Genomic DNA, 12,239 nt, shown 5'->3' with positions numbered 1-12,239 from the left:
TAGACCTTATGGGGGAGGCTCTTCCTCTGAGAGTCCTTTTCTGAATTTTTCCTACAACTCCTTGTATTCCAATAAGAAAAGGAGGACTTGTGGCACCTTAGAGACTAACCAATTTATTTGAGCATAAGCTTTCGTGAGCTACAGCTCACCTCATCAGATGCATCAAATAAATTGGTTAGTCTCTAAGGTGCCACAAGTCCTCCTTTTCTTTTTGCGAATACAGACTAACACGGCTGCTACTCTGAAACCTTGTATTCCAATGACTTGGCTGAATTTGGTCAACTCTTGCAAGAGAATTAACCCAGGTGCCAGTAGTGCCAACTTGACTGCTTTGTAGCAACACCGATAAAAAACAGGTTGTCCAAATAGGAGTGCAGATACACCAGGGGACTTGAACTCTTCTACCACAATAATTAGTAGTTTGGTTAATAGCATTTACTTCAGGTAACCAAAATGGCAATTACTTGAGCAGAATCAGCAGAAAGGTTCAGAGGCATGGTACTATTGCAACAGACAGGTATCCCTCTCACAGACAAATTCAGGTCAATAATTGTCCCAGTGAAGTGGCTTCAGGGTTTGTGTGTGAAACTTCAACTTTCTCAAATATTTAGTGAATTCTGAGAGCTAGTATCTCCCTAACATTGCCACACTTGACAATTTCTAACAGTGGGGGCATTTTCTGCAGTGTCCAGATCCAAAACAGCAAGAAATTCTTGATTCATTTTCAGTATTTAAACTTTGACTTATGTCTAGGACTAACCTGGCATAAGTGGAATTTTTCCCATTCTGCTGCAAAGCACATCAGCCTGACCACTAGACATGCCAACAATTGAGATGCCAGGGAGAGTTGTGCATTGGAACCAGAGCTACTGGGTAATAAGAAGAAAAGGAGGACTTGTGGCACCTTAGAGACTAACAAATTTATTTGAGCATAAGCTTTCGTGAGCTACAGCTCACTTCATCAGATGCATTCAGTGGAAAATACAGATGAAGTGAGCTGTAGCTCATGAAAGCTTATGCTCAAATAAATTTGATAGTCTCTAAGGTGCCACAAGTACTCCTTTTCTTTTTGCGGATACAGACTAACATGGCTGCTACTCTGAAACCTTTCAGAGTAACAGCCGTGTTAGTCTGTATGCATCCGCATCCGATGAAGTGAGCTGTAGCTCACAAAAGCTTATGCTCAAATAAACTGGTTAGTCTCTAAGGTGCCACAAGTACTCTGAAACCTGTGTAAGAAGAAAGACCAGTCTGGTCTGGGATTATCTCGTTCTATTGTTCCAATATTTGCTTGTCACAGAGTGGATCCAAAATCTTCCTCTGGTATCTACAGCTCCTAAGCAAGCAATTTTTCCTAGCTTCTCTGAGTAAGCTACCTCCTTTCCACGTGCAAAGGATAACATTTAGTAGTGTGGAATTAATTTGAGGAAGGCTTTGGATGTATTTGTATAACTTGTCATTAACATCAATTTTAAGAATGAATTTTAAATTTTTTGTCTGTTGGTTGCACAAAGCCAGGTCTGCTTTGGCAAAGAATATACTATATAATTGTCCAGAGAGCTGCAGGAACCATCTCAACATTTCTTCTTTCAGTTTTGGTTTATTGTGAAGAAATCCTTTTCAGTGAACATCATGGCTTCTGCGAGATACTAAATCTACAGCACCCTTGGAAACAAACCAGAATTGGCTTGGACTGTTAAAATTTAAGAAAGAAAATCGGCTGATCCACAATTACTTGTCTGGAAAATTTTCCTTTTTCTGCTAGGAAGATAATCTTCATAGACGAATGGAAGAAAGAAGATAGCAATTTTTATCCCATTTACCTGCCAAAAATATACCTTTTTTTGCCAAGTTCCCCCCCCCCCCCCCCACACACCATCTCTCTAAGGGTATTTTCCTCTCTTGAATATGATTCCAATAAATTTCTATATGGCGCCATCTAATCCCTCTACCCTAGTTTCAGTTTATTTACTCTGAGTATGCAAGTTCCCCCAAATGCTGAGGAGCTACATATCTGACTTTAGTTTCAACCAGTAACTTGTACTATTTTAAGAGTTTTTTGCAGTATGAAGAGAAGTCAGTAGAAGCAGGTGTTTTAGGAAGTCAAGAAAGTGCAGTACAGTATTTTTTTAAAAAGTAACCTCTGTCGACATTCTTCTCATTTTAGTGGTTGTCTACCCATGCTTTGAGAATACATGATCCTTTAAATGGGGCCATAAGAAAAGTCTAGGATCTCAGTCATCCAGTTCCACTATTCCTTTTCTTTTTGACCCAACAGATACATTCATAAATTCAGATTTTAAGGCCAGTAGAGACCATCATGATCATCTTGTCCAGTGGTTCTCAAATTTTTGTACTGGTGACCCCTTTCACATAGAAAGCCTCTGAGTGCCACCCCTCCTTATAAATTAAAAACAAACACCATTATAAATGCTGGAGGCAAACTGGGGTTTGGGGTGGAGGCTGACAGTTTACAACCCCCCATGTAAGAAACTTGTGACCCCCTGAGGGGTCCTGATCCCCAGTTTGAGAATCCCTGATCTAGTCTGACCTCCTGCATCTTGCAGGCCACACTCCTGTAATAGACCCATAAACTCTGGCTGAGTTACTGAAGTCCTCTATTCATGATTTCAAGACTTCAAGTTACAGAGAATCCACCATTTACATTAGTTTAAACCTGCAAGTGACCCATATGCCCATGATGCAGAGGAAAGAAAAAAAACGTTCAGGGTCTCTGCCAATCTGACCCCAAATATGGCGATCAATTGAACCCTGAGCATGTCTGTAAGACCCACCAGCCAGAGACCTGGGAAAGAATACTCTATAGTAACTAATAGCCCTCCCCAGCTAGTGCCCTATCTCTGGCCGCTGGGGATTTCTGCCATTAGCTATTGCTAATGGGCCACATACTGTTGTAGGTTTTAGAGTAGCAGCCGTGTTAGTCTGTATCCGCAAAAAGAAAAGGAGTATTTGTGGCACCTTAGTAGTAATCTCATCATACCATCCCCTTCATCATCTTATCAAGCTCAGTCTTGAAGCCAGTTAGGTTTTTTGCCCCCATTGCACTCCCCCTGAAAGGCTGTTCCAGGACTTCGCTCCTCTGATGGTTAGAAACCTTCACCTAATTGTGAGCCTACACTTGTTAATGGCCAGTTTATAGCCATTTGTTCCTGTGTGAACACTGGCACTTACCTGGAAGGGAGAGGCATTATTTAAATTATTTAGCCATATGATGTATTTATAGAAAGCTATTATATCTCACTTCAGTCTTCATTTGGTTCAGCTAAACCAGTGGTTCTCAACCTGCGTCCCGTGGGCCACTTATGGCCCAATCAGCAGAGTTGTGGCCCATGTGAGGTTCTCAGAGCCATGCAGGTAGTATTGGATGCGGCCCACAAATAGGTTGAACTGAACAAACCAAGTTCCGTAAGTCTCCTCTCATAAGGTTGGTTTTTCCATTCCTCTAATCATCCTAGTAACTATTCTCTGCACCTATTCCTGTTTGAATTCATCTTTCTTAAACATGGGAGACCACAACTGCACACTAGTCCAGATGAGATCTCACCAGTGCCTTGTATAACGGTAAAAATATTTCCCTATTCTACTGGAAATGCTTCGTCTGATGCATCCTAGGACTGCATTAGCCTTTCACCGTCACATCACATTGGCAGCTCAGTCATCCTATGATCAGTCAATACACCCAGGTCTTTCTCCTCCTCTGTTCCTTCCAACTGATACGTCCCCAGCTTATAGCAAACACCCTTTTTGTTAGTCCCTAGGTGCATTAAACCTTGCACTTCACACTATTAAATTTCATCCCATTTCTACTACTCCAGTTTTCAAGTTCCTCCAGATCTTCTTGCATGATATTCCCATCCAACTCCATATTGGCTATACTTCCCAACTTTGTGTCATCCACAAATTTTATTAGTGAACTCCTACTTTTTGTGCCAAAGGTTGTGAATGAAAACGTTAAATAAGGTTGGTCCCAAGAACAATCCCTGAGGAACTCTACTAGTAACCTCCTTCCAGCCTTACAATTCATCTTTCAGCATGACTCATTGTGGTCTCCTTCCTGATCCACCTTTCAATTCTCATATTAATCGCCATCTTCTCCAATTTAACTAATTAATTCCCATGTGGAACTATATCAAATACCTTACTGAAATCCAGGTAGACTAGATCTACCACATTACCTTTGTCTTTAAAAAATAAAAATAAAAAAAATAAAATAAGTTACCTTCTCAAAGAAGATCAGGTTGGTCTGGCGCAATCTACCTTTTGTAAAACCATGTTGTATTTTATCCTAATTACCATTTACCTCTATGTCCTTAACTACTTTCTCTTTCAAAATTTGTTACAAGACCTTGCATACAATTCAGTTCAAACTAGCGGGCTTGTAGTTTCCTAGATCATTTCCCCGCCTTTCTTAAATATAGGTATGATATTGTCACTTACCCACAGCAAACCTCTGGCAACACTTCAAGAGTAAGGGTGATACGTCTTGGACTTGAAAGGCAATGAAGCAATGCATACATGACTAAGGGAAGCAGAACTAATACAACTCTGGCTGGAGGGGTGTGTCTAACACTCTTGTTTCAGTCTCACTTCTCCCCTTAAAAGTACCCTGCCTGCATAATGTGCAGATGCAACCTATAACAAACAACAAAAGGTGGCTCTGCCTTGTCTCCAGGACTTAGAAGATTTCTTGCTCTCGCCAGAAAGTCTGTTTGCCTGCCATTAACGTTAGCACTCTGGAAACAAATTAAGTATCTGTGGCTTTTTGGATGAAAACTATACAATTGAACCAAAAGAGATTAATGCGTAGGAGTTAATTCTCTGCTTTGAATTCCACTATATTACAATTTTCCAGAGACTGCAGAATGAGTTACAACATTCCACATAGGAGGCAGACCTGCCAGTAGGGAATCTAAGGGAGAAAGGGCTCCCCCATATTCAGGAGTTTGTGACTGGCAGTTCTGAACTATCCCTGCTACGTGTGCAGAAAAGTAATGTCCAGGAGGGCAGGCACTGGATTTCTACCCAGCTGCAGTGTGTGGATTCTGCTGACTAGCTCTGTTTTTGTATCACCCTGTAACCAAACTAGTAGATGTCCAATAACAGGAAAATCCACAAAGTAGATGCTGGGAAGGGTCAAGGAGTTCTCTCTTCTCCCTGATCTAGACTGCTGTAAAGGGAAGGGTAAAAAGAAATGGATCCCTTATTCTGTCCCTCTCTTAGCTTCCTTTTTTGGGTCCTATTCATAGGTCTCCCAAGTAAGCTGTGTGAAATGGATATAACACTTAACTTTTTCACTACTGCTATCTAAGAAGCAGTAGTCAAGCTGCCCAAGGACTTGAAATGTCTCTGCTGCTTCTTAGTAAAGCTACTAGAAACAGAGGCACTGAAGTCGTCTGGAAGACAACATAAAAGTTTGCATCGGCTCACGTTTTAAAAAAGTTATAAACAATGTAACATCCAAGTTTAAAATTTCTATGGAAATTTTATGGCTTAGAAGCCGCATACATAGGGGAGCCTCTTGTTTGCCACTCATGAACAAAACAGACAATTCAAAAAACAATGAAAGGTAACTGTAAAATCACATTTTGCCTCCGAGAGCATCTGATATCACCAGAGAGTTCTGCAGCAGCCTCTCAGCAAGTGATTTTCTGTAAGAGCTCAGGGACAGCTCTGATCCTTCACTATTCATTTTAATGCCTCCAAATAAAGGGAAGAGGTTGACAATGTGGCAGGGACTTTAATACTATGCATGATGCTACCATATGATAAAAACAAGAATCTCAAAAAAATCTTAAAATTCAGTTAATTTCAAACGCTACAATGTAAGTAAAGACATTTGTTATCCTACTCTTCCAAGACTAATCCATCAACTGAGACAACTGAACGCTCAGCCACAAGCCATTGTCCTTCCTTGATTCCAGAGTGAGCTGAGATTTGTATAACGCCTAGCACAATAGTGCCCGATCTGTTGAGGTCTAAAGATGCTACCACAACGTAAATGTTGTTTAATGCTAACACACATACACTCAGGTTAAATATTTGCATATTTTTGTTGAGATGTCTAATCTGATCTATGACCAGTATGGTTTAGTGAGGAGGCAAAACTAGGATCTGGCCTACCAGGACCTGATTTTGGGAGATTGTGGCCTCCAACTATGTAATTCCACTGCTTTCAGACGAAAGGCAATAAACTTCATTTAAGCCATTTTCAAGTGTTTGCCTAAATGCACAAATTCATATAGGTTTCTTCCAAGTCTCCCTAGCACAAAACAGATTACCAAGCTCCTTGTGAAACAGTGACCTGTATTTAAAAAAAATAAGATTGTAAGCTCTTTGGGGCACCTATTTGGTGTGAGGAGGGGAGTGCGAGAGGACACCTAATACAATGGGCCCTGATCCTTGACAGGGGCCTCAAGGTACCACCACAATACAAAATTACCAACAAACTACAAGGCACAAGTGTATAACATGTGTTCACTGACCATTCAATATAGTGATAGATTGGTCTGGTTTCCCTTATGTAAAATGTAGCCCTATTTTTAAAATCCCCTCAGAATTCCTTCCTTTCAAGGGAACTGAAAGAGGACTTTAGTGCAGAAAACAACAATATTGGGTAACCTCCTTAAAACAACTGTATTGGAAATAAACCAAATTTCCAAATTTCCACTGCTCACGAATATTAGTTTCTTCCCTTGTAACCTGGTTTCTCCAAGTCTCTCTATGCCAGTGCAAGCAGTCAATTGAGTTCTCTCACCAGCATATGGAGACAGGAAAAAGCAACGATTTTGTACATCGACACCTTCTCTCTATGAGGGGCTGACTGGTTAGAGACTTCACCAGCAATATAATGTAATGTTTTCAAAACAATACATAAGAATTAAAAACAGCCCCAACTCCACCAATACAACAAAAGAACCATAAAATAAATGGATTAGCACAGAATGACTATAAACGCTGGTCTACACTGCGGCCGGGGGCGGGAGAGGGGGTTGCTCAACCGAAGATGCGTAGCTGAAGTGGGAGTATCTTAGGTCAACTTACCTGGCCGTGAGGACGGCAGCGAGTCGACTGCTGCTGCTCTCCCATCGACTCCGCTTCCGCCTCTCGCAAGCTGGAGTTCTGGAGTCAATGGGGAGCGTGTTCGGGGATCAATCACTACCTGCCAATCCGGCAGGTAGTGAAGGCCTGCCCGAAGAAAGCTAACAGGTAAAATTGTTCCATCATCCGTTATGCCAGCCCACAGAGTGGGCACCTGAATAGCAATGCCCATCTTCAGTAGAAACACTGGGTACTTTGGGGCATGGGGCAGTAGCCAGCTGCAGCATACAGGGCTACCTACAGAGAAAGGTCAGGCAAAGAGGTTGTTCTTATGAAGAGACAGGGCAGGGATCCCTGCTCAAGGAGTTTAAAGTTTTCCTACTCTCCCCACCAAGCAAGTGGCCACAAGAAAGGCAGTTTTAAGGAAGACAAATCCAAGACCTGTCCAACAGAGAGTTCAAAGGCAGCTCTTGAAAGGGCTTTTAGCACCAAGATGTGGTAACTACGCAGATGAGATAAGCTCTCCCATTGGTGTAGGATCATCTTCACTAACTGTAGCGCAGTACATGAAGACAATCCCAAAGTGTCTAATGAATTTAAACCTTGCCTTTTTAACATCTTAATCACATACTGAGACCCTGAAGTTCCTCATGTCTAGTTGGCTATGTGTGTGGAAGCAGAAGCATTTAGGAGAAAGATACTGCAGAGGTAATTCCAGGACACTTCTCTTATACCTTTCTATACCATTAATAGTGAACACGTTCCTCTTCAGCACTCGCTAGAAGCGTTTTTATATGACTGAACTCATCCCACCTTTGTGCTAAGCAGGTACCTCGCAGAACCCCTCCCTGAGAGGTGGTCCCTATGACAAATGGAGAAGCTCTCCCCTCGACATAGTGCTGTCTATGTGGGGGGTATAACTTCACTGCTCAGGTATGTGTATTTTTCACACCCCTGAACAACACAGTTATACCAATATAAGTCTGTAGTATAGACCTGGCCTTAGGAACCTTTAGGAATCCCACACAGAAAGACGCTCACCTTCACTGAAATGCAACCAGAATGTCACCATAAAACAGTTACAACATTTTGGGGAATTAATTATACTAGGAGTTGAGGGAAAGCAGGACAGACATCTACCAGTGAGGTCAGAAATATAAAGGTAATGATATACCCTTTTAGCAAGAGACAGACTCAGACCAACAGATTGAGGTATACAGAGGCATTTCAAGGAACTGGGCACAGCCAGCAAGATAAAGTTCAGAAATCTGGGAAAAGTTTGCTACTGAAGAATGGCATAACACTGACACAACCTGCTACCCATTAAGCCCTTACCAGCCAAAAAACAAAACTATTAAAAAAAGTTCAAAACATCCACACACAACCAAAGCCAAAAACCCTACCCACCCAGGCAGAGATTTTACCCCCAAAATAAGTAGTATTCCCAGAAAATCCACCAAGTCCACTAGAGACTTCCCTATTGCTACTGACTTTACATGGAAGGCATTCAGTCACCATGATGATGGGGGCAGTATAAAACACTAAGATATACAGGTGGCTACTGTCCAACTGGGGGGGAAACCCAGGAGCGACCTGTGATGGATATTCTTATTCACAGACTCCATGGCCAGAAGGGACTGTTGTGATCATCTAGTCTGACCTCCTGCATTAATGCAGGCCATAGAGCTTCCCTGAAAGTAATTCCGAGAGCATCTCACAAAAACATACAAACCTTGATCAGGGGCACTGGAACAATTCATACAGTGGGGGTGCTGAGAGCCACTGAACCAAACTGTAAACCCTGGGTATGGAAACCACTTCAAGCCAGGGAGTGCAGCAGCACCCCTTATTCTAGCCTCTATGATATTGATTTTAAAATGGCCAGTAATGGAAAATCTACCTCGACCCTTGAAAAGTTGTTCCAATGGTTAATTACTCTTACTGTTAAAAATTTACAGCTTATTTCTAGTCTGAATTTGTCTAGCTTCAACTCCTAGCCAATGGACTATGTTAACCTTTCTCTGCTAGACTGAATAGACTGAAGAGGCCATTGTTAATATCTGTTTCCCATGTAGGTACTTATAGCCCGTAACCAAGTCACCCCTTAGCCTTCTCTTTGTTAAAGTATATTGAGCTCTTTGAGTCTATCACTATAAGGCAGGTTTTCCAATCCTTAAGTCATTCTCCTGGTTCTTCTCTGAACCCTCTCCAATTTTGTAACACTTAAATTGTGGACACCAGAGCCAGACAGTATTCCAGCAGCAGCCAAACCAGTGCCAATATAACCTCTCTATTCCTACTCAAGATTCCCCTGTTTATCCACCCACAGATCACACCAACCTTTCTAGCCACAGCATCACACTGGCAGCTCAGGTTCAGTTGATATCCATTACGACCCCGAACTCTTCTTAAGAGAGAATCCCCCATCTTGTTCCTAGACATTTACGCTTAGCTACATTAAAATGCATACTATTTGCTTGCATCCAGTCTCTCAAGAGGTCCAGATCGCTCTGAATCAGTGGCCTGTCCTCACTATTTACCACTCCCCCAGTTTTTTGAGTCATCTGCAAACTTTAAAAAAAAAAAACATAAAATTATCACTGGTAATCAAAATGTTGTGCAGTATCTTATTTTGCAACTTCCAGATTTGACAGTGAAAACCAGAAGGAGGGGGTAGGTGAACAGGGCTGTGTTCATAGCACACAAACCCCTAAATGGGAAGCCTGAACTGGAGAGAACCCGGTCTCCGTTCTTCTAATCCAGAACAGGGCAAAACCACCCAGTAGATATTTTGCAGATGAAGTAGTTGCAGACAGAAAGACAACTGAACAGGTTTGGCCAACCTGCTTCATCAGATTAATGACATTACAAGAACTTAACTCTCTATCCCCTCAGATCTCCATCTGCCAGCATGATGACTTACCATCAGCTAGGCTAGGCTACAGGGATCCTTGAAAAATACACTTACTACAGTTTCCCACCGTATGTGTGTGTATCTTATAAACAAAACGATTTATCTTTGTAACAACCCATCCTGTTCCTACCTACTGTAAAAATCACAATCGTTTATTTGTGGCATCATATGCAATTGCTATGGAAATGGCTGGTGACAGAGTTGATGATTTAATTGTACTGTATGAGCAAAACCAGTTTCTATTTCTAGAATTACCATAATGTCACCACTCGTGGAAAGGAAAAAAAATATTTGAAAGACAAAGGCCTAGTATTAAAGTTTTGCTGTTGAAAGGTTTTTTGCCAAGAATTTAACTCTGAACTTCCATAAGATTACTGAGTTCATGTACCAGAAAATTCTGAAAGGGATAAACCTTCTGTCAAAGAGAGTGACTGAATCAGGAAGTCAGCATTTACCCAAGAATCTATTTCAACATTATTTATGTTAACTCAGAGAGTAGAAATGAAGGCAGTTATCTGAATTGCTTAGAAGGCTCTATTGTTCACACTTTCAAAGGATTCTCCCCCTCCCCCCCCGCCACATATAGAATAGAATGGGGCATGTGTGAAGCCAGTGGAGGGCAGGGGAAAGGCATGAAGTCTCATGGAGGAGAAGAGAAACAGAAATATACAGCTTTAGATACGGATGTCAATTTTAAAATGTGAAATCCTACCTCCCATTGCAAGTGAGGCGGGATATTTCTGATCTGAAGTTTCCGACTCCTGCAGACGAATTAAAGAAAATAGTTAAAACACAGAAAAAGCATCATTAATAGAAAAAAAGTGTACATTTAAGCATGTTTTCTAATAAACTAGGCAGAAAGATCCACAGTATACAAAGACAAAACAATGAAGTGCAAATGGAAGAAGTTCGATCAAAACCAGTGTAAGACCAAGTCCATCAAACTGTTAGAGTAATATTTGTTTTACATGTGGCAGCTGTGATGTTTCATAGAAGTATGTAGCTTGAAAGCTATTTTCATTAAATCTTTTTAAGCAAGACACAGGTATCTAGCTCTTTGTATACAAAAGCCTATACAAAATACTAGTTTTCCACCCCTCACTGTTTTTGAGAAAAAAATTTACACCAGGAGGTTTCCGAGAGGAAACTTCAAATATTTACTGCATTCTATCGCCCCTACAAAAAGAAAAACAAAAACCCTGAATAAATAGGTTTGGTTTGAGATTAAGGGGCTTGCCTAATTGATCACATTTTAACACGTGAATTCCTGACATTCTTTGCTTCCAAAGCAGAAATCATGAAATTAGTTCATTAGATTTTTGCGTCAAATTTATATTAGCATTCAGTCACCTATCTAGTCAACAACATATTTATTTTGAAGTACAACAGCAAAGCTGACTAGATTCAATGCCAAATCCTTTGTCTCCTCCCTTCCCCCAAGGCAAGAGAACAAATAAATGCCAGAGATGCCACATAGCCCCTGGGATTCCCAAGAATGTGTAGATTAACACAGCTCCAGCTGTACTCAGGTACTGTGTGCGTGCATGTGACCAGTTAAGCTATTCTTGTAAGAAATCATGAAAATTGATAACATTATACCATAAAAATAATCACTTAAAGCCCTTTGGAGGGATATGGGGTACAACTAAGTCTTAGCTGGCTAAGAATTGCTGAAGAAACATTTTTGCCTCAGAATACATAACAGTTGGTTCAAACACATACTACTTTGCTTTCCAATGTTTATAAACAAACTTTTAACTTTTAAAAGTGATCTGTATCAAAGTTTTGTGGTGTTGCAAAAAAGTAACAGACGATTTTTAAAAATAAAAAACAAACAAACAAACATGTACAGACAAGTAGTGTCTTAGGACGAAGTAGACAATGCTCACTGCTAGGGATATTCTTGCCTAACAATGACATGGAAGAAGAAAAGGAGTACTTGTGGTACCTTAGAGATTAACAAATTTATTTGAGCATAAGCTTTCGTGAGCTACAGCTCACTGGCATGGAAGGCATTCTTTTTCTCTATGCAAATTTCTTCTAGAATTGACTCCTTCTCTCACCCTCACTTACTCGCCTTTCCAGTTAGTTTTTACATCTTGAAATACTCCGTTCAAAAGGCCTCGTGTTAAACCGAACTCCAGTTGTATCCTTAACATTTTCGGTGTGTGAAGGTTCCCCTCAGAAGGTAATTACCAGGCCCAGTATTCTAGCTGTACTGTGTAAATAGCCCACTTCCATATCATCTATTTTCGCAAAAAAGTGA

General features: G+C 40.9%; 1 protein-coding gene across 2 annotated transcripts in view; it reads right to left on the bottom strand.

Moving 5' to 3' along the window:
• The window catches only part of IGF2BP3 (insulin like growth factor 2 mRNA binding protein 3), a 167,592-nt gene that overhangs the window by 124,814 nt on the left and 30,539 nt on the right, over positions 1–12,239 (bottom strand). The window contains exons 2-3 of one of the 2 annotated variants that reach the window (XM_073333723.1): positions 10,686–10,734; positions 9,400–9,630 (exon numbers count right to left, since the gene is read on the bottom strand). In XM_073333723.1, the coding sequence (XP_073189824.1) occupies positions 9,400–9,501 (102 nt within the window). In that variant the 5' untranslated portion in view covers positions 9,502–9,630; positions 10,686–10,734. The remainder of the gene's footprint in view (positions 1–9,399; positions 9,631–10,685; positions 10,735–12,239) is intronic. The other variant, XM_073333722.1, reaches the window with a different exon arrangement.

Source organism: Lepidochelys kempii, chromosome 2 (genome assembly GCF_965140265.1).
Source record: "Lepidochelys kempii isolate rLepKem1 chromosome 2, rLepKem1.hap2, whole genome shotgun sequence".
Lineage (NCBI taxonomy): Eukaryota > Metazoa > Chordata > Testudines > Cheloniidae > Lepidochelys > Lepidochelys kempii.
Note: the sequence above shows the minus strand (reverse complement) of the source record. Positions and strands in the feature narration are given on the sequence as shown.